We start from the raw sequence: 22,028 nt of genomic DNA, 5'->3' as shown, positions 1-22,028 counted from the left end.
ATTCATTTTTATATATAACTAGTCAGGTCATAAGTATTGTCACACAGTAAAAACTTTTCTTTTAGAATGCTGGCCACAAGCACAAAGTTTATTGAATTCGAATTTCGAATTGTTCATGAAAATAAAAATGTATACTTTTAGAATTTTACTCATTTTTAAATATGAAGTGGACGCTTAAAGAAGACCGTGTTGCAGTTATTGCGTTGCATCGTTGCGGTTACGCGCCAATTCAAATTTTTAACATACTGAAAAATTTGAATATAACCAAAAGATTCGTTTATCGTACCATCAAACGATACAATAAAGACTCTAGTGTAGATGGCAGGTCAAGAAGTGGTCGCCTTCGGTCTGTTAGGACTCCAGCAGTGATAAAAGCTGTGAAGGCGCGAATTCAAAGAAATCCCAAACGTAAGCAGAAACTGTTGGCCCTTCAGATGAGGTTAAGCAGAACCACGGTGAAAAGGGTGTTAAATGAAGACTTAGGGCTTCGGGCATATCGAAGAAAAACAGGACATCGTTTGAATGCTCGTCTAATGGACCTGAGACTGAAGAGATGCCGCGCTTTGTTGAAGCGGTACGCGGGAAAAATATATCGGGAAATTCTTTTTTCGGATGAAAAAATTTTTACCGTAGAAGAGAGAGAGCTACAACAAACAAAATGATAAGGTGTACGCACACAGTAGTGAAGAAGCGAGCAACCGTATTTCGCGTGTCCAACGAGGTCATTTTCCATCCTCGCTCATGGTATGGTTGGGAATTTCTTATTGGGGCTTAACAGAGGTACATTTTTGTGAGAAAGGTGTAAAAACGAATGTAGTTGTGTATCAAAATACAGTCCTGACGAACCTTGTGGAACCTGTTTCTCATACCATGTTCAATACCGGGCACTGGGTATTCCAACAAGATTCGGCGCCAGCTCATAGAGCGAAGAGCACACAAGACTGACTGGCGGCGCGTGAAATCGACTTCATCCGGCACGAAGACTGGCCCTCCTCCAGTCCAGATTTGAATCCGTTAGATTACAAGATATGGCAACACTTGGAGGAAAAGGCGTGCTCAAAGCCTCATCCCAATTTATAGTCACTCAAGACATCCTTGATTAAGGCAGCCGCCGATATTGACATGGACTTCGTTCGTGCTGCAATAGACGACTGGCCGCGCAGATTGAAGGCCTGTATTCAAAATCACGGAGGTCATTTTGAATAAACTTTAGTATCATAAGAATCTATTTTTGTTAAGTTCATTTTGGTATATGAATGGTTACATAATGAATAAACTTGTTTCAATTATTTTACATTAAACATGTGACAAAATTTATGACCTGACTAGGTATAGATATAGATTTCACTTAATTGACTTCAATATGTTGTGTTCAATGCTGGTAGTTTTATGGATATTTTGTTCATCATATTAACTTTTAGATCTTCATAAGTGAGTACCATTGTGAATTTGAAAAAAACAAGTAAACGAATGGTCTCTTTGTTTGCTTAATTGGATACAGAGTCTTAAGTTTTTTTTTTTGTTTTTTTTTTCTGCCTATTTACTGGTAGGTTAATAGGCTATTCTAGCTAAGTGGCGTTCACCTTTTAACACGTCAATAAAAAAGTTCTTTAACCGCCGAACTAGTTACATGAGGAGACCAAAGAAATTTTATTAAACTTTGACATCGATGAACCGGCCTATGTCTAGACATTCGACGGGTATGCAATTTAAATACGAAATCCTGTTTTCGGTGGATCTATAATAATTTTTTGCAACCACAGCTTTATTACCATCGAGACTTGTCAACAAAGCGACTTTGCAAACACTCGTATACAAGGTAATTAGTTTTATGCAAATAAACCCCGCCCGTTCAATCCCGAGCTGCGGTTGTCCCCCGAATTACGTTCAACTTTTACAAATTACAAATTGAAACAATCGACAGCGAAGCTATATTTTCTACACAGACCGACTTTATCTAGAGGGAACACGCGCTCCGACATTTTATCACCTATGGCACCTAATTACCAATTTTCCGGTTAACTGAACGATGGGACCAAATGATTGACCGGTTTAATCGGACTTGGAGTGAATGAGTATACGGAGTTCGACCGAAGAACGAAAAACGAAGGGAAATTGATTAGCTTGAACCAATCGGTTTCCTTAATCGGTTAACACCTTTCCTTCTCGTGTGCCCGCGTGGAGTTAAATTTGAGGTATTTTTCAAGGCAGTCCTTTCATGTCCTTTTTAAGATCGCACCACCAGCCAGGACGGCGAAATTCATCCATACTATCGGAAATTACTGTGTTCATTCACAGTGCGATTTCAGATATATTTTTTGGTACGTAGGTACCTAATATACTAATAACTTCGAACCTATCAAAACTGCTAGCGTCACTCCCCAGCATGCCTATAGGTACCTGAAACACTAAATACCTATACTGCCGAAAATTTAGACTCGCGGAGAATGATTGTGTAACGAAGGGTCAGTGAACAGTCTTCAAACTAGACTTAACCTTCAGAAATTACGACCCAAACTTAGAAGAAAACCTACAATCCGGTTTAGAATGAATTCCCCTCCGCGGTATTTCCTGAGTGCCGTGATAAGTCCTGAAAAGGAAGCTTGAAGAGGAGAGTCCTCAGCATTAGACAGCGCCTTAGCTGTACCCCTGTCATTGATAATGTCCATACGCGACGGTGACCACTTACTAAGGATATAGTTAAATATTGATCCGCGAAAATATTTCGAATTTTTCAAAGTTCTCAATTACTAATGTTATAATGTCAGTGGCCTTTTTTCATCTAGTACCTAACCTTCCAACTATTTGTATAAATTGCTGTGTAAAGCGAATTTATTTGTGTTTAAAACTTTAACGATTTTCAAAGCGTCTTCAGATGGCAGTCTTCGCACGACTTTCCCAATTTCCAGCGCGACCCCACGTAAGATCTTCTGCAGTTTCTCCTTATAACTTGAATGTTTGAACTAAAAAAGTATTTTTTGAAAGGGCTACGAAAATAAGCTTAACAGTAGGTATGTAGAAAAAAATCTGTCGGTAAAAATTACTACAGTAAAATTACTTACAGTACTGGACTAACAAATAAAACAAAATTTCTGTGCGAAGTGCACTAATTGCCGACGAATTCCTATGATCCCAAACAAACATATTTTTATGAGTCCCACATATACGCAGCAAGTACTAGAATGATACCCCGAATATCAAACATCGTTAGCAAAGATATTAAGGAATTAAATTCCGTGGAAAAGTATTTGATCTTAAACCCAACTAAATAGTTCGGAATATTTAACTAAAATATAAAACTAAAGGCTAAAACATTTCAAAGGACCACAATTCCTACGACTCCCGCCAAAACAATAAATTAAAACTCCATTAAAATTTTAAATTAAAACCAAAAACAGAACTACATAAAACTAGGATAATCAGTTGTTATACTACTCGACCACTTCACAAACTCATTCTAAAGCAAAACAGGATACCTCATTCAGTAAACAACGGGGACTATTTTCGTGAACATTCGATATTTTCACTTTTTTTTTAAATGTATTTTTATAATTTTATGCTTACGTATTTCTTGTATACTAGTGGTCACTCTGTAGTCGAAATTCGATTATAATTAATTGAAATTATAAGTTTGAACATTATTAAGGTTCTATTGTCAAAGACTAATCATTCTTCTATAATAACAGATATTAATATATAGATAATGTATTTTCCGTTGACGTACAATAACACAGTACACAATACTACAGTGAAGTGTTTACCTACATTGTAGTCTTTAGTTTACAGAGGGAACATTATTCTTGTATTAAAACGTCTAGCATTCTAGTGACGAGACTCAAAGATAAGATCTCGAAAGATAATTGAATAGAACACTATCAAATAGATACTTCGACTATAATCCCGCGATTGTCTCCTTCAAGATTACTTATGAAATAATCCATGAATAAATGTTGAAAAAATACCTCGTTCTAATTGTTTTAGGTATATCAATGTGCTTATGTTACTTAAATTAAAATGGTTTTTAAATTCACACAAGAAATAAATTATGTACTTTTAAAACTTAATACTAAGACTCACATATTACCGTTTTTTCTACTAAAAATAAACAACAAATACTAAGTACAAATATTTTTTACTGGTGGTAGGACCTCTTGTGAGTCCGCGCGGGTAGATACCACCCCGCTTATTTCTGAAGTGAAGCAGAACGCGTTTCGGTTTGAAGGATGTGGCAGCCGTTGTAACTGATCTTAGAACTAATATCTCAAGGTGGGTGGCGCATTTACGTTGTAGATTAATGTAGATGTCTATGGGCTCGAGTGACAATTACTAAACTAATTTATGTGTATTATCTATGACACCAAATTTTGACCTTGTATTAAATCACCGCGATAAATCTGTTACACAATAGAAACGTATAAGCAAACGACCAAGTGACGACCTTCCTCCGACGGATTATTATTGTTTGGTAGACCGACGAACCTATTTCTCGGAACTTAAATATCTTTGCGTGATATAAACACATCTATAATAATCTATATATTAATACGTGAAGCAAAAATGCTGTATCCTTTTTTACGAAAATTGCGCGGACGGAGGAGTATGAAATTTTCCACACTTATAGAGAATATAGAGAAGAAGTGCACAATGCTAATATTTTTTTAAATAATGCATAAAAGCTACAATAAATCAATAAAGAAAACATTACACAAACTACCATGTATTTGACGCACACACGCATACTATTTATTTACAAACTTTTGTTCTTAACGTCTAGGCGTCTGTTGTCAAATTGAGAATAAATTAAATATTGTTTGTCTTTAATAATATATGTCTATAGTGTAGTCTTGGCGAAATTCGTGATTATAGGAGTATAATAGTCTTTGAAAATAGAATCTTAATAGTTTACAAACTTATAATTTCGATTAATTTATAGTCGAATTTCGACTACCGGGCGATCACTAGTACATATAATTCATCCAACCAATAGTATCTATGAGACCAGTATAAACGACGTAAATAAAACAAGGGTATTCCGTAAACACTCAGAATACATTCCTCCCTGCACTACGAGAGCACAAGTGCATGAGGGGTGCATTTCAAAGCCTTCAATTTGTCCTGGCCGTAATTAGATACGACACTCTCACAGCGCCGTACCCTGAGATGAATTAAGTAAATTTAATTAAAACGTATGCCCGTCGTATGACCTGCTTCAAGCGGCAAATAATGAAAATGAAAAATCTTAAATTGAATATTTCGCTTTAAAAGGCACCGATACATATTGATTTTATTTTCACAAACCTCTCGTGGTCGTAAAGTTTGATCGGGTTAAAATTTTACCACCGGTTTGACGTCTAACTCTCTTTAGCTATTATAGGACTTGCATTGGAAAACCTAGACAAAAATTAATAGGACGATTAAACTTGTTTAATAATTCTATCATCAAGCACGGAAGGTACTAAGGGTGATTTATCCTTTACTTTTCTCAACAAAAGTAGGGCAGTTAGAGAGTTCACAGTCCACCGGAGATGCCGAGTTTGGGGGCTCAGCGATAACAAGTACTTTTATACTCTAAGAGCTAATTATTATTATCATCATATTATAATCTACGTTAATGTAACACAATAAAGCTTCCCACTATCTAATCATTACATTATTCCCTTGATTTTTTACTAATCCCAGGCTTGCAGAGGAGAATTTATTTCAAAGCATTATCCAATTCAGTATGAGATTTTGCTTTCGTGTCCTATTGCTCAAGATGCTCGGCGTACGATAACACCGGTATACATATATGTATACATATATGTGGTGCAGTATTTTTGCAAAATAGATTAACATGCTTTGCCGCGAGACTAAACCAGACATCGCAGAAATAATTAATTTGTGTTTCGTTTTGAACAATAGTGTCAATGTCATTTAAAGCCAGGGCCTAAAATTAAAGAGTTTTTGCTGGACAGGTGGAACTTACCTTAAAGTTGTCTTTTTTTTTCCACAGGAGAAAATCGTCGGATCCCCATCCGCGCAGCGGGTGGGATATGTGGGAGTTGAACCTCACTAAAAACTCCTGCCGCTCACAGCCGGCGCCCTACCCCGGACCGGACCGGAGCCTAGTCGGAGTTATTGAGACGGCGGGACAGGGTTTACGCAGAGCATATTACATCTATCTAGCCGTCCCCCAGACGCCGGACCGGCGGCCGCCGGCGACACGATCACCGGTTCCCACGGTCGACGGGCCGGGAGCCCACCTTGATGGCGCCACGCTGCACCTTCCCCTAGAGCGGTCGTGGGTAAAGTTGTATCTGGCCTCTCTTAGCATTTTCAAAATTTACCTGCAAAGGATACTCACGAACTTCGTGTCTCATACAATAGCCTCAGGTAAGTAACAAGGTTTTTCAAAAAATTTTAAATTGTAAAAAAACAATCGTTGTAATCGGTGCGTTTAAGTTTTTGTTATTTTAAGGTACGTACTATTACGTACAAAACGTGAGTGACCAGTTTCAACAATTAATAAACTATTTCATGACAGAACTTGGATGAATTTTACTAATAAATTAAAATACCAAAACGAATATTTACAAAATTTAATACTTTCACACGAATTACATACACAATCTCATATCAAAAACTTGCATAAATTATATTCTTATTATAAAACATACTTAAAACACTTCAGTCATTTTATTCAATATAGTTAATAAACACACACACAACTGTCAAAACTGGCACTTTAGTGCACAACTATACTAGCATAGAAAAATATATCTACTTCGTTCCTTAGTGCAAGTTATTGTTAATCAATTCATATTAGTGGCGTGTCTTACACTAGACTGTTCTAGAATATAAGTAAGGTACATACAAATGTTTAATAAAAATACATTGCAATTATAAAGACAGTATTCAATTACACAGAAGTTTGCTTGTATACAAGATAAAAGATATCAAATAACGTTAGTAAACGCTAGAAAAGGATGTATGTAATATGATGTCTGCAGATAATCTAGTAAGAATACTATATGCTTTCCAGTGCATTTTGGAAATCTTCTTACAAAGTGTGAAATTTGTATTTTTGGCAAACTAGAGACTGATATTGCTGACAAGCTGTCAATAGATATTGCTGACAAAATATGACTCGTGAACACTGATAAATAAAAGTTACGTTGCTTTAATGAGCAACTCCAATAAAATGCTTTATTTATTTATTTGTGTGTATTTTGCATCTCTATAATAGGAAAAACGTTTGAGTATTAAATTCAATCCACGGTCATAAATATACTCTTCATACTTTTCTGGATGGTTTGACAGTTAGATGTAAGAAAGTGATTCTTTTATCTTGCTACACAATTACACAATCATATTTTTTTTATCAAAAAATAACTACGAAACAGGTTGTTGCCGCGTTAAAAAAACAAGTTACAAATTATTGAAACTCTGAATTATAAAGTTTAAAGCCATCATAAAAATTACAATATAATATTTAAAAAAAAAAATGTTTTACTTTATAACTAACAATAATGAATACCTAATTAAGTATTTTGTATTATTTTCGGTGACATACAAAAACAGTTTTAGTTCTCGGTCTTCGATTCTTTGAGACAAACTTGACGCAAAGTGGATGTCCAATTTTGCATATTTTTTTTATTAGGTTAGATGGGTGGACGAGCTCACAGCCCACCTGGTGTTAAATGGTTACTGAAGCACATAGACATCTACAACGTAATTGCGGTCACCCATCTTGAGATATTCTTGAGATATAAGTTCTAAGGTCTCAAGTATAGTTACAAGATACGACGTGCGCGTCAAGTAACGACAAAATCAGACATCGAGTAAATTAAACTGGGGTACACGTCCAAACGTGTTTATGGGGCGCAAGGAAACCGCTCACAAGAAAGAGAATGCTATGACAGTACTGATAATCCTGAGACGGTAATATAATATTTCTGCGATCAGCTGACGCTCGAGGTCAACGACCGTGCGTTAACCTAGCGTGAAGCGTCACACGAGCGGACGGCACTTCAATTTAACGGTCTTATTCATTATTAGATATCCGAGCTTTGTAAGCTCGTCCTATGAGTATGGACCGGGTCGAATTATCCGTATGATTTTATACATTTAAATAACAAACTACCGAAGCTCGGTCACGCCCCGTTGTGCCTACCGCTGATTGCTATAAAAAACTGATTTCTTAAAAGTATTCCCAGGTCACCTGTCATTCGTTGATGGTACTGTGAAGGAAACATTTCAACAGTAATTTTCCAAGTTTCGTGGCAATCGCATGAATATTTTTGAAACGCATAGAGGACAAACCAATATACAAATAATTATTAAGTTTTATTTATAGTACTAGAAGACAGATAACGCTTTTTCACACGATTTTTACAACGGGTTTATAAAGCTCTTAAAACACATTATGAGTAAGAGTTTATAGACCTCAAAGTTTTGTTCGATTGTATATTATTCAAAATTACTCAAAATGATAAGTTTTGCTTTGGAATAACAAATGAAATTTCGGTTTTCTTATCGTCTCAAAACACGGCCTTGATAAAACTAAGTATCGAAGCGTATTTTGAGTACAACAAACTTTCTCCATTAAATTAATATTTAGTGTGAAAATGAATAACATTGTTTTAAGTCACTTTTTCATTAAAAAAAACGTTAAAGTATACAAGATTTAATATTTGTTAATCAAAATGATTGTTTTTCAGAGCTGAAATGAAGCTTCTCAATTTACTGAAGATAGGATGTGCCACGGAAACTACCCGAGAATATACTGCTGTCCTCCACACGCTCCGGTCGCGAGGCAGTGGGAGGGTCCAGTCGCGAGGGCAGGGCAGGCGCCTACTTCGACAAAGCGGCGCGACGTAATGATCCTCGTATCGTGGTTTTGTTTTTATTGCTCGTGTAGACGAGAATACGACCCACCTGATGGTGAGTGGTTGGTGCGAACTGGTTGATCCGGTAACAAAATTGTTTTTCACTTCACTTCCGTAATAAAATAAATATTACAAATCGAATACACATAAAAACAATAATTAATGTACGTTTGTCCGAATCCACTGGATTGCATTGAAAAGTTTCAACATCAACATTCAGGATAGGTCTCACCGTCTCAGTACCATCAACGAATTCGTTTACTACAATCGTTTACTACTAACTAACCTTTTAAGAGTCATCGCTTTGTTTTCGAGTCATTCCCTTACAAAATGTTTTGAGGTAAGTTTTTGTGAAATAAATAATAGTTTAAAAATACTAACAAAATACGTTTTTATAGAAAATTGAACTAAAAAATAGAAAAAAAAAAATTTCATTTTTTAGTTGAATTTCAATTTTTTCAAGTTTTTTTTTTCAATTTTTTTTTTAATATTGATTTGTCAACGGTCCTTAATAAGTATACCAAATTTCGAGTTAATCCGACGTTTTGAAGGGGGTCAAAATCATGTTCAAAGATTCCGTTACAAACATACATACGTCTGAAGCTAATAAAAGCGCATTAAAAAGAACTGCCAATATATGGTTTTCTATATGATTCGACTCAAAAACTCAACGTGTTAAGGCAGTTTAGTAATTACACAATTAACATACAACACATACACAGTACAACGTCTTCATTATACCGTGGTGCTCCGTTCACTTCCTGGCGGCGAGGGCGGGCGGCCTGGAGTAGGGGTGGTTCTGCACGCGCTCCCTCGCGCGGACGGCTTTGAAACCAACTGACTTTTGAGTGACATTCGTCTTTGTACGAGACGCGTCTGTTAGTTTGTTAGTCGACGGCACACGACGGCACAGTGGGACACACGACGGCACAGGACACACGACGGCACAGAGCACACGACGGCACAGCAGGGCACAGCAGGACACAAGACGGCACAGCAGGACACAAGACGGCACAGGAGAACACAGGACGGCACAGAACAACACAAACATGAAAAACAAATGGTTAGTTGTCATTAGATTTTACGTTCAGTCGCGTCAAACAGTTTCGTAAGCTTTCAAACGAGCATTAGAATTCAAAAGAGTATCTTAATTAATTAATAGCATTTTAAGAGTGTGTTCATTATGTGAGAGACGGTCATGTAAAAACATTTTACTACTCCTGTAGTGAGTTAATTTGCATCTATTTTTATTAGGTCTACCCACAAATTATATAAAAAAAATTTTTTAATAAAATGTTTAAATGAAAATTAAAATTTAACTAATGAAATGTTCCTGATATTAACATATAATTTTTTTTTTATTGCTTAGATGGTTGGACGAGCTCGCAGCCCACCTGGTGTTAAGTGGTTACTGGAGCCCATAGACATCTACAACGTAAATGCGCCACTGGTGGTAGGACCACTTGTGAGTCCGCACGGGTAGGTACCACCCCCCTGCCTATTTCTGCCGTGAAGCAATAATGCGTTTCGGTTTGAAGGGTGGGGCAGCCGTTGTAACTATACTGAGACTTTAGAACTTGTATCTCAAGGTGGGTGGCGCGTCTACGTTGTGTCTGTGAGCTCGTCCACCCATCTAAGCCCTAAAAAAAAAAAAACCCCTTGAGATAAGTTCTAAGGTCTCAGTATAGTTACAAGGGCTGCCCCACCCTTCAAACCGAAACGCATTACTGCTTCACGGCAGAAATAAGCGGGGCGGTGGTACCTACACACGCGAACTCACAAGAGGTCCTACCACCAACAAAAACTATACTATCATTTTATAGAAATTAACCTAGCCGTACTATCCAGGTTAAACACAATGACCGAAATCTTCGTCATTTATTTTAACATTTACCTTGCACGTTCCTCTGCAGCGGAGTTCCGTCGCGGGACAGGCTGGACCCGAAGCCGGGCCCCCGCGGCGCGCCGGGCTGCGGGCCGGGCCGCCGGAACGGTATCGCTTTACCCACTACGGGTTTCACTAGCTTAGCTGCTGACAGACATTACCATTTTACTCTGTTTTTACTAGTCCACGTTTTAAAATAGAATTCATAATAACTTTGTAACTCGAAAAAATATTAGATTCATTAAATATACATAATTCAAAAACAATGCTAAAATAAATATCAAGAAAAAGTCTTATAGTACTGTTACGTCGGTAAGAGTAACGCCATCTATCGCGGAATAGCCGAAACGAATATCAAAGGATCTAGTAAAAACTAGAACGCTCGAGATGTACAACGCCATCTCTTGTCAGATAGTGGAAACGCACATCGGGAATACTCGACTTGTATGACTAGGAATGTTCTCGATAAATTTAGGGATGTCGTATCGACTATAAAAGCGTTGCAGATATGGCACGAGTTATTTAGTAATCGGAACTACTCGGAGCGAAACAGTGAACGGATCACCCGAAGCGAAGCGGAAGAAGTGAATTAAGAATTTTAAAGTGTTCTGTGAGTGTTCTAAGTGATAAATATAGTTTTAAGTTGTACTCTGGTGGAACATTTATTTATCCCGAAACGCAGCGTGCAACAGTTCTTGCGGATACTTGCGAACAACAGATGTTCGCAGAGTCATAACTCATAAAAAAACTTGTCATCTCACCCTTATCACCGAAGTTAATTGTCCTTTGTATAGTATTGGTCCTATCCACGAGTCCTCTCTTGACTGGTTGTACTTCCACTTTCGATTCGGTCTTGATTGGTTTCCTCAATGCGTCCATTTTACCCGCCAACACAAAGGTAGAATTCAAATCGTTAGGATCTACTACGTTGTAGTTTTCAATATCAGGAGCAATGTCAAATTCTTTCTCCCTTTTGATTTTCTTGGCTGAGTTAAGATTTCTGGTCGCATCCAAACTTTCAAAGGAGTCATTAATTAATATGGTTTCATTATTTGGCAGTTTAATTGGCGTCCCTTTACGTTTAAGAACTTTAATCGGCTCTCTGTTTTCAATGTCGGTCAAATCATCACTGTCTGTCATTATGTCTATGGTCATGTTGCCTTCATCCTTCTTGTCGTAGTCTATGGCGGTTGTTGGCTTCTGTATATCTAGGCTCGATATGAATTTGAAATTAGAATCGATTTCACTGTCTTTGTCAGACCATGTGATGGCCTTAGCTAATTTCGCTTTTTTCATTATTTCTATATATTCAGCAGTCAAAGCCGGGGGTGCTTTGTCATAGCCTTTTAATGTTAGATATAATTTCTTAAGCATGCTTGGCATTTCGCTCATATATTCAGTGAAGGCATTGATTTCTTCATTTTCAATGGACAATAATTTGTATCTGAGGTTATCTCTAGCCTTTATATGTCTAAGTTCACTCTTTAAATGTATGTTTTCCACGAAATCGGCTAATTCAGTGAAGTCAGATACAGCTTGATTGCATACTACATGTAGTCTCTTGCGACCGTCATCCCATTTAGTCCAAGTTGACATTATCTGAGAATCTAAGTGCACAGTTTGTTTTATGTAACTTTCAGCTGCTCTTTCTTGCCTCGGTATATCTTCATTGCAAACCTGAATTAATAAATTTGTATTGAAGCTGAATCAAAACGGAAATACCTAAGGAATACCAGCATAAGTCTAGTTAAGCGCTTACAATATAGAATTTTGAAAATTTGAACAAATTTTTAAAAAGAACATTATTACTTTGGGCTTCTTTTTCAAAATGTCATTTAGGTTTAGGATTTGAGGAATTCTATGGCCCATTCCAGTTTCCCAAATTATATGATGTTAATGATATTGTATCCATTTGTTTTTACCTGTTCCATTGCCTCGTAGGAGGATCGATGCGCTAGATCGGCGACATGCGAGAATGCTCTGGTCCTTAAACGCTGTCGCAAGGCCAGCACCCGTTGTCTCGACATCAAGTTCAGTAATTCGGTCTCCAATGAAGCATGGACTGAATCGCAGTCAATGATGCGACGCCGCCATTCTTTTATCGCTGTATTTTTAATATAACAAATTAAATTATAAAATTAAACATGCCACAAACTATTATTTTTATTCATTTAGCTTGAGCCTGAGAGTTTGCAGCTTGCAGCCTCTCAGCTGTTAGGTGATTACTTACGCTCACATTCAACAGAATGTGAATGCAACTATATGGTCTGATATTTGATGAAATCTCAGTTGCCTAAGCCCAAATATTACATACTGATTACATATTCGGTAGGCAGCGGCTTAGATCTGCCTCTAGCATTGCTGAAGTCCATAGGCGACGGTATCCACTCACCATCAGGTGGGCCGTTTGCTCGTCTGCATACAAGGACAATAAAAAAAAATTAAAAAATTTTTTTTTTACTATGAATGAAATAAAATATTTCTCATTTTTACCTTTCTCCTTCACCATGTCAGGTTCTTTTGACACATTCTTAACGCTAGACAAAGACAACTTGGCTTCCAACTCTTTTACTTTCTTTTTCAATTCTTCATTAATCTTCACATATTGTGACAAGCGCATGTCACCGTCAACAATGTTCTGGTTAGAAAAGAAAAATACTTTTTAAAACACTTATGAATTATGGCTAAGGCTATACAAGAAGCGGTAAAATAGCTAGGAGAATAACGGACGACAGAATTTCTAAAAGATATGTATAACATATCAATCAAAACTAATGAACAATAACACATTATTATTTTAAAGTTTGATCAAAGATATATTCTAGATAAGAATGAATTTAGGACCTGAAACAGTCCAAGAATATTGGGTGGAATCAATAGACGGGTGCACCAGCTCCCAGCCCACCTGGTGGTACCTACCTGTGCAGATTAATAAAACGCCCTACCACCAGTTATGCAAGCTATAATTCTGTGGGTTTGATTTTTATTACAGTATGTTATTCCTCAATTGTGGCAATCAGTCATGAACATTTGTTAAGTACGTATTTCATTAGAAAAGTTGGTACATGCCTGCGGTTTAGAACAATGGTACAGTCACATCGCTTCATACTAATGCACTGAGAGTCTTAACCTTTAGGCTACTATGACTTCAATTCTTATAAAATATATGGGCTTTATCAAATATGAAGGGAATACAGATGTAGGGTAAAAAATATTTACCTTCTTAATACTGAGCTGAATCTTATTAGCTCTAGCTGCATACTTGAGAGTATTGTATGTATCTTCGTAACTGACACTTGACGGAGATACATTTGCTATCATCACCGTTTTACAGTTACCACCTAGGCTGTCCTTTAGCAACCGAGTTAATTTTGAGTCTCTAAAAAAGATAATTATTTAAACTCGACTCATGTTGATCAACTATCCTAAAGGAACAACCAAATTTGCAATGTATAATCAGCAAATTCAGAAATAAAGTATCAGCATTCCTATGTATTTCTAATAATGAATCTGCCTTCAATTATGGGGTCACCACATTTCTACTCAACAAAAATAGGGGATTCAGTGCATTACAGTGTCTTTTGGGCTTCTTTTATTATTGTAAGTTTTTGGCCTAATTTTGGCCAACTGACTCTAATGGCATGAAATCAAATGTAAAGTAAGAGTACAATTTTGAGTTATAAACAACTAATTATAATCTACCTGTACGGAATATAGTTGCTTCCATCAGCTAGTTTATTAATACAATTGCCTAACGATAGCAAACTCTTGTTGATATTGGCACCTTCTTTGAACCTCTCTCCCACGCAACCTGTAGCAGAAGCTCGCTCACTTCCAGCCAAATCAATCATTGATAGCTTAACAAGACGTAGTTGACTGCTAGTTTTGTATCTCATTTTTACATATACCTAATGACAAAATGAGAAATATTAAAAACACAAATTTACATTCACACTGTGAAATTGAAAAAAAATATATAACAATTATATATAATTGAGTTATGTACAAATTTACTAGCCCACATTTTGTAACATGTTACTAATGCAAACAAAGGCCATTAAACAATCAGTTCACCTGAAAAACAGCATGACTTCTTGAGCTCTCAGCGTTTGCATCTGTAGGATGCTGGGTCCTGTTCTTGTTTCCATTTTCAAGCATGTTAAGGAGTTCCCTAGCTGTTTTAATATTGTTCAGTGTCAGACCGGCAACCATAACTCCATACTTTGAGTCCTCTCGAAGTTGCAAAGGAGTTTTTGAAGGTTTAAGGAGATCATATACATTTTCATTGTATACCTAAAATTCATGTAATTATGTCTTAAACTTAATTAGAAAACAGTTATAATACAATATTTAAGAAGTTAACATTTTAACTAGATGATAATTTAGTGATTATTGATTTTAATTTAATTTATATATTTAAATTGTGCATTTACAACAAAAGAGCACAATTTCCATTTTGATAAAGAAAGAGTAAAGGAAGAAAACATCAACAGTAAATAAAAAGAATTTGCTCAAGACTGACTTCAAAAAAAAGTAGTTCACTAATATTCCAAAGAACAACCAATATTAAGTTTTTTGCCCAGACAAGATAATACTGATAACTTTGTAAGTGGTATTTTCAAAACTTACTTCAATATAAGAGACTCCTATATCGAATTCCCTCTCCTTTTCAAACTGATTAATAGTATAGAACAGATGTTCCATGGTCAGGTAAGTTATGCCAGGGTGCTCATTACTGCCGATCATAGTGAATGTCTTCCCTGCACCAGTAGCGCCATACACAAATACTGAACAATTGTAGCCTTCCATCAGAGCCGCAAGCATATCTTTCGTTGTAGTTTCAAAAACGTCCTTATTCGATGCTTCTTGACCACAAACATTATCAAAAACAAACTTCAACTCTTTATTGGCACGTTTTAAAAAGTTTTTGTTCGGTTGCTGTACACCCTGATAGAAGAATGGCCTGATCTCTTCCTTAGGGTCAAACACTAACATTTTGTCATCTACGACGTCTACAACAACGCGACTGTTGAGATCCAACTCTTTCTCGTTCAAAGGACGTACTCTCACTACAACTTTGATGTTCGCAGCCATGTTTTGTGTAGAACCGCATTTAGACGGCACTATTCCACCACCAGAGCCTTTAAAACCCGTAGCGACGGGCCGCTTCTCTATTTTCACCATAATTCCAACGCACTTTATAACTTTATCATGAAATGAGATTACACTTCTAGCAATCCACACGAGTACAATCAACCGCCACTCAAACAATAACGACTTTTCTGCATCACATTCGCTCAATTGGACGAATTATTTAATTAATTTTTGACTATTTCTTCACAAACAGAAACGAAGTTTTATTAAAATTCAAAATTCTAACCGTCGAAATTTTGAATTGACATATCTGTTCTACACATTACACTAGCGCATTTTTTATTTGATACTTCTGCCTGAGCAAGCAAACGGAACTTAGTTCATTCGGTCTTGTCATTTAAAACTGCAATGAAGTTTTAAAAAAAAGTAAAATTAAACTAAAATAAATTATAGTCAAATATAATTAATAGTGATAAGACAAAATAAAGTAATAGTCTCATGTAGTATTAATAAAATTTGCATTTGCTTGTTTTTACATTGTCTATCTCTTCGGCTCAGGAATAAAAATCTGTAGGAAACTCAATGAATTTAATTATATTCTAGACCTTCTCTCAAATCACATAATTCCATGTCTTTTTTACAATTTAATTTTATTATTATATTAATATTAATAAATTTGATTTCATTCCGGTTCTAAGTACTCTGAAAAAGTATACGGTGCAAAATCAAAGAATGATTGGTTCCTATTTAAGTATCTCTTTTTAACCGATTTCAAATAAAGGAGGAGGTTCTCAATTCGACTGTATTTTTTTTTAGGTTTGTTACCTCATAACTTTTGAGTGGTTGAATCGATTTTGATGATTCTTTTTTTATTAGAAAGCTGACGCTTCCCGTGTGGTCCCATTTCAGTCCAGTCCTGATAATGATATCCATAAGAAAACCATATAAGTCTTAAATTTGTATTAAGTACATGCGCGACGTATAGATGAATAACTCAATTACTCAATATCACGCCAACAGATTTCGATGATTATTGTTTTTAGTGTAGGTATATTAATTTGTTTCGGAATATCTTTTTTTTTTTCTATTTGCAGTCGGTTTTTGTTACAGCATGTCTATTTACAATTATATTAATATAAAAAATAAACAATGTGACAAATTCACTGCCTGGAATTTTTAGTCCTGACACTTATCTTAGTTACATATGTTTGATGCTGTACAATATACAAAACCTTATCGTGATCACTTTGCTTTATTGCATACACCAAATTCTTAACCATAAATAAAAAAGGCTTTCCGCCTACGTGTGAGAGGCAGTAAGCAGTGTATTAACGTTTACCTACGTTTGCCGCCAGGAGCGCTGTTCCAACTGCATACCAATTTGAGTTAACTTTTACGCTATCGAGAACGTTAAAAAACTCGCACTAAGCACACAGACCATGTTAGAATGAAGTGAACCTCCCTCCGCCAAAGAATACTGAGCCTATGCCACCGAGGTATTGAACTACAGAAGTTTGAACTACCTACTCTACCACTTCATCATTTATCGACATAAACCTAAAAAAGAGACAAAATCGAAAGAACAACACTGAAGTTAATAGGATTTTATATAGATTCATATATACATCGCCCTCGGCTAGATAGGCACGATGTAGTCTTTATTACGACGCCATCCCTGTATAAGAAACAAATACAATTTCCTCTTAATTTCCGCTCTCGATCTTATCTGGACATAACGACAGGCTTAGCATTCAGCCGACACTCTTACTAAAACTTCGGAAATAGGAACAATTCCATTATGATTATTTGTCAGTATTCACTTTTATGTTTATTTTAAGTATTCATAAACGATGAAAGTGTAAAGATTACTATCTTATTCTGAGGTTAATCTGTTATTACAGTTAATCATCTTATTTCTATGCCTTTGGCACATTTTATGTGCACGTGACACACAGATAAATATAATTAATAATGTTAGAATGACTTATGAACGAGGTACACGGAAGTTTAAAACTAAACAGCGTGATAACACAATCAACTGATGTCATACATTATTTTTGGGTAGGTACTTCTATCTAGGATGTTTCTGTCAGATGTTAGAAAAAAAACTTAATCTTTTTCTTTTTCAAAATGCCTAAAAACAAAATACAATTTCATGACATCAATATTAATTTGTATTGGGTATTTAATTTTTGCAATATACATACGTAATAAATCCTTCTCCAATTATTAGTTCGAATTTTAAATCACCACGCTATTCCGATCATATAATTACACGTGGAATATTGCAATTACCTTCATAATTAATTCCGGTAGCTCGTTGATTTTTACCTTATATTTCATAACGAATTGTCAAAGGGAACGCTCGTTATAGGTACAATGGTGTTCAATTCGAAGAAAAATAAAATATGTCCGTCACTTTTCTCGCTTCCGGAACATTCTAGACACCCTTCAGTCGGTCCTCATCTACGACTGCTCAGCTTAACTGGAATTTGGTACCCGAATTCAAAGAATAATATAACGCTTTTGAAACGTGCTTGTTTCTATGTCATCGTGTTATTTTTCGTCAGCCAGTACCTAAAATGTATTATCAAATTTAAAATCGACTCGTTGCAGCTAATTTTAGAGTACGCGCCATTTCACATGGGCATTGTGAAGACATGCTTCTTCCAAAAAGACTACAACGTCTGGCAGGAACTCGTTTTTTTTATTTCGAAAACCGAACGAGATCAAATAGCAAAGAAAGATCCAAAAAGTATTAAAACAATGCAGAGCTACATCACTCGTAATCGTAAAATAACATATTCGTTTTGGGCCCTAGCGTTCATCGCAAACATTGGTGTTTTTAGTAAGCCATATCAAAATAATCAGAGCGACGTTAACGGCACTATTACCTACAATCACCTTTTCGATGGCTATACACCATTCTCAGAAGAACCACCGGGGTATTATTTTTCCATGGGAATCGAAACTATACTGGGTCATGTCGTAAGCTTCTATGTCTTGGGCTGGGACACTCTGGTTGTGTCCATAATGATATTCTTCGCCGGTCAAATGCAAATGTCTCGACTGCAATGCTCGAGGATGATAAATGGAAGCCCGGAGCGGACTCATAAAAATATAATTAAATGTCATAAATTTCACACGGATTTGATCAAGCAAGTATAATATCAAGATATACGCGTTCTTGTGTAGCACTTCAAAAACATATTAACCTTGCTAAAGTCTGTTATTTTTTTCAGATACCAAAAACAATTTAATTCGCTTATATCCCCGGTGATGTTTGTTTATTTATTCGTAAGCTCCATCAATCTTAGCGTTTGCATCGTTCAGATTGCAGAGGTATACAACATTTCACTCTCTTGATTTGAAAAAAATTAATGTACAAATTCCTGGTAAATGATTATGTTATTAAAATTAATCATATACAACCATCATCACTATCACATCTCCCGCCACCGGAACAGATTTCACCGATACTACCTGAAACCGCAGCCTCCATCTACAGTATTCGTCCAGAGATATTTTTCCCTGTACCATTTGGCTCTGAATCCCCTCCACAATATTTCCAGAGGGCTAGACAGACTATGTAGGCTCGTCTGCCTACAAAGGCAAGCAAAAAAATGCATGAAAATACTTTCGTTTCGTCTCGCGCAACTATAGACTACAGAAATTACATTTCGTGTATTTTTAGATAGAAGACGATTTCGCCACAGTATTATCTAGTTTCATCTTCTTGCTGGCATGTCTAATACAGCTGCTACTATTCTACTGGCATAGCAATGAAGTTACGGTTCAAGTAAGTAAAAAAACACTGAATGTTCTTAAATTTGAATTGATGAATAGTGATGTTATAATCCATCCAGCCGTCGTAATTAGTGTCAATAACAACACAAAATAACACATTTCGAATGAACTCTTCTGATTCAATAACATCGTTACCGGGATAAGGTAAATATTTATAAACGTCAATATTAAGTAATTATAATACTTCCATGTTTACTTTGCGAAAATTTAATATGATATTAAAGCATGGTTATATATCTACAGTGCTGCCGACATCCTTGAATGACAGGTTTTCTCGTCGGTCGTCACAGATTCTGATCAAACACATTTTAGACAATTTATAATGCTACGCGATGGGGTTCGGGATAAATAAAATTCCACCAAAGTACTGTATTCAAATAGTACTGTAAAACTGTATTCAAAACTTAGAACAATTAAAACACTCAACAAACACTTTAAAACTCTCAATTCGCTTTTTCCGCTTCGCTTCAGGTGATCCGTTCGCTGTTTCGCTTCAAGTAGTTCCGATTACAAACTGCATACCATCTCTGCAACGCTTTTATAGCCGATACCACATCTCTAGAATTATCGAGAATATTCCACACGTTTCTAGTATTGTGTTTCCGCTATCTGACAATAGATGGCGTTGTGCTTCTCGAGCGTTCTAGGTGCTACGAGATCCTTCAATATTCGTTCGACTATTCGGCGATAGATGGCGTTACTCTTACCGGCGTAACAATAACAACAACTTTTATAGGTTTCAATACATTTTTAAGTACCTTTTTCGAAAACCTTTTTTTTCTACTTCACACAGAGCGAACTAGTAAGCTACAGTACTTTTGAAAGTAACTGGACATCCACACAGAATAAACTACAGAAAGAAGTGGCCCTACTAGGTCTCACAACGTCCAAAACGCTGGTCTTCACAGCTGGTTCCTTCAACCATATGACCTTAGCGACTTTCATATCTGTGAGTCTAACTTTTGAACTTTTTGAACTAATTGATGTAGATCGACAATCCAGCACTGCGACCATGATTGATTTTGCAGTCCATAGACACCATAACTTGAATACCACCGTTCTCGTCATTGTAACACAACTAAATTAACAGCTGACGCACGAGTTCAACAACCTCGTATAAAGGTAGCCGCCGTCTCTGGGTAGCTGACGTCTCTTTGGAATGCATAATACAAGAATAAGCAACGACATGTTGAATATTACTAAACGAATGTTTCTTGTCCTGGTTTTCCACTTGTTTTGAGGTAAATACATTTTTGTATTTGCAACACCGTGAACGTCGTTTGTATGTATCATGGAAAATCTAATTTATCTTTTCAGATCATAAGAGCAAGCTACAGTTTCTACGCTTTACTGAATAGTACCAAATATTAACAATCACAAATAGGCTGTTTTAATAGGAATAATAATATTTTATTATTTTTCACACCCTTGGTATGTTCCATCTAATGATCTAATACGATTGAGTCTCTAAAAAAACCAGAGCTGGCAGAATTGTTACCTACTCAAAACGAAGGCAGCTGGAAGCGCTGGTGTTTCCTGATATTGATGATAGCATTTAAAAAATCGCCACTTTATTATAAAACTTTATTATACTACCTATTTTCTCTGCATGTATTGCGACATGCACTGACAAACATAATCTATCGTGACTTAAGTGTATAATCTATGATCGTGACGGCATCAACTGCGTTGTCTGCCATGAACTCTTTAAAAAAATTAGATGAGTGTAGATTATGAGTTCTTGAATTAAGAGATCACAAAACGATTTTTATTTATCGTCTCGGTCATGTAACCGTACTTTAAAATCTGTATTCCAGTGCCCATAGCCATTTAAGTGTTTTATCCATAGATTATACACTTAATATATTATAGGTTTTATCTGTGCTGTGCTCATAGCAAAGGGGAGTAGGAGTTAATTGTTTTTTATGTGTTTGTTTAGTAATTCACGCTTATTCTTGAAAAAGTAAGTTTTTATTGATAATACGCTTTTATTAGCTTCAGACGTATGTATGTTTGTAACAGAATCTTTGAACATGATTTTGACCCCCTTCAAAATGTCGGATTAACTCAAAATTTGGTATACTTATTAAGGACCGATACCAATTCAATATTTAAAAAAAAATTTGAAATGAATTTCATTAGTTGAAACTAAAAAATGAAAAATAAATAATAGTTTAAAAAAACTAACAAAATACGCTTTTATAAAAAAACCAACTAAAAAATAGAAAATAAATTTTAATAAATTTGAATTAAAAACAGTGTAAGAAGAAATGATGTTATTGTAAAAAAGGTTAGGTATTTTATTTATTTCCTCACTCTTAGTCTAATAGCAGCAAACTGTAGTTATTTATTCCCCTACGGTTTGTGACACAATT

The 22,028-nt window shown here is 35.9% G+C and overlaps 2 protein-coding genes across 3 annotated transcripts; one reads left to right on the top strand and one right to left on the bottom strand.

Annotated features, from left to right (window-relative positions):
* Positions 1–6,563: 6,563 nt before the first annotated feature.
* LOC114240150 (Kinesin-like protein at 67A) lies at positions 6,564–16,218 on the bottom strand. Of its 2 annotated transcripts, none has more exons than XM_028170598.2 (9): positions 15,382–16,218; positions 14,827–15,045; positions 14,455–14,660; positions 13,972–14,131; positions 13,246–13,390; positions 12,675–12,856; positions 11,514–12,429; positions 10,762–10,896; positions 6,564–9,743 (listed from the first exon to the last, which is right to left on the bottom strand). In XM_028170598.2, exons 1-9 carry the CDS (start codon positions 15,934–15,936, stop codon positions 9,622–9,624), a joined length of 2,640 nt encoding a protein of 879 aa, XP_028026399.2. In that variant the 5' UTR covers positions 15,937–16,218; the 3' UTR covers positions 6,564–9,621. The 2 variants fall into 2 exon arrangements, with proteins under 2 accessions (XP_028026399.2, XP_089592776.1); XM_089736650.1 differs by having other exon boundaries at positions 6,564–9,692.
* Positions 16,219–17,926: 1,708 nt separating this feature from the next.
* Or-36 (olfactory receptor 36) lies at positions 17,927–21,654 on the top strand. Its single transcript, XM_028170569.2, has 5 exons — positions 17,927–19,004; positions 19,089–19,188; positions 19,541–19,645; positions 20,447–20,602; positions 20,971–21,654. The coding sequence occupies exons 1-5, from the start codon at positions 18,226–18,228 to the stop codon at positions 21,022–21,024; spliced, it is 1,194 nt and encodes a 397-aa protein (XP_028026370.2). The 5' UTR covers positions 17,927–18,225; the 3' UTR covers positions 21,025–21,654.
* Positions 21,655–22,028: the final 374 nt, after the last annotated feature.

This window comes from Bombyx mandarina, chromosome 22 (genome assembly GCF_030267445.1).
Source record: "Bombyx mandarina strain Sakado chromosome 22, ASM3026744v2".
Classification (NCBI taxonomy): Eukaryota; Metazoa; Arthropoda; class Insecta; order Lepidoptera; family Bombycidae; genus Bombyx; species Bombyx mandarina.
Note: the sequence above shows the minus strand (reverse complement) of the source record. Positions and strands in the feature narration are given on the sequence as shown.

What these genes read in the sequence shown, in the direction of transcription:
- LOC114240150 (XM_028170598.2), bottom strand. Translation starts at nt 15,936, where the DNA reads ATGGTGAAAATAGAGAAGCGGCCCGTCGCTACGGGTTTTAAAGGCTCT. An exon ending in TGACATGGTGAAGGAGAAAG is followed by an intron (nt 12,857 to 13,245) that starts GTAAAAATGAGA and finishes TTAAAAATACAG; the next exon opens with CGATAAAAGAATGGCGGCGT. An exon ending in AATTAACTTCGGTGATAAGG is followed by an intron (nt 10,897 to 11,513) that starts GTGAGATGACAA and finishes GTCTGTCAGCAG; the next exon opens with CTAAGCTAGTGAAACCCGTA.
- Or-36 (XM_028170569.2), top strand. Translation starts at nt 18,226, where the DNA reads ATGGTGTTCAATTCGAAGAAAAATAAAATATGTCCGTCACTTTTCTCG. An exon ending in TTTCACACGGATTTGATCAA is followed by an intron (nt 19,005 to 19,088) that starts GCAAGTATAATA and finishes TATTTTTTTCAG; the next exon opens with ATACCAAAAACAATTTAATT. An exon ending in CCTTAGCGACTTTCATATCT is followed by an intron (nt 20,603 to 20,970) that starts GTGAGTCTAACT and finishes TTATCTTTTCAG; the next exon opens with ATCATAAGAGCAAGCTACAG.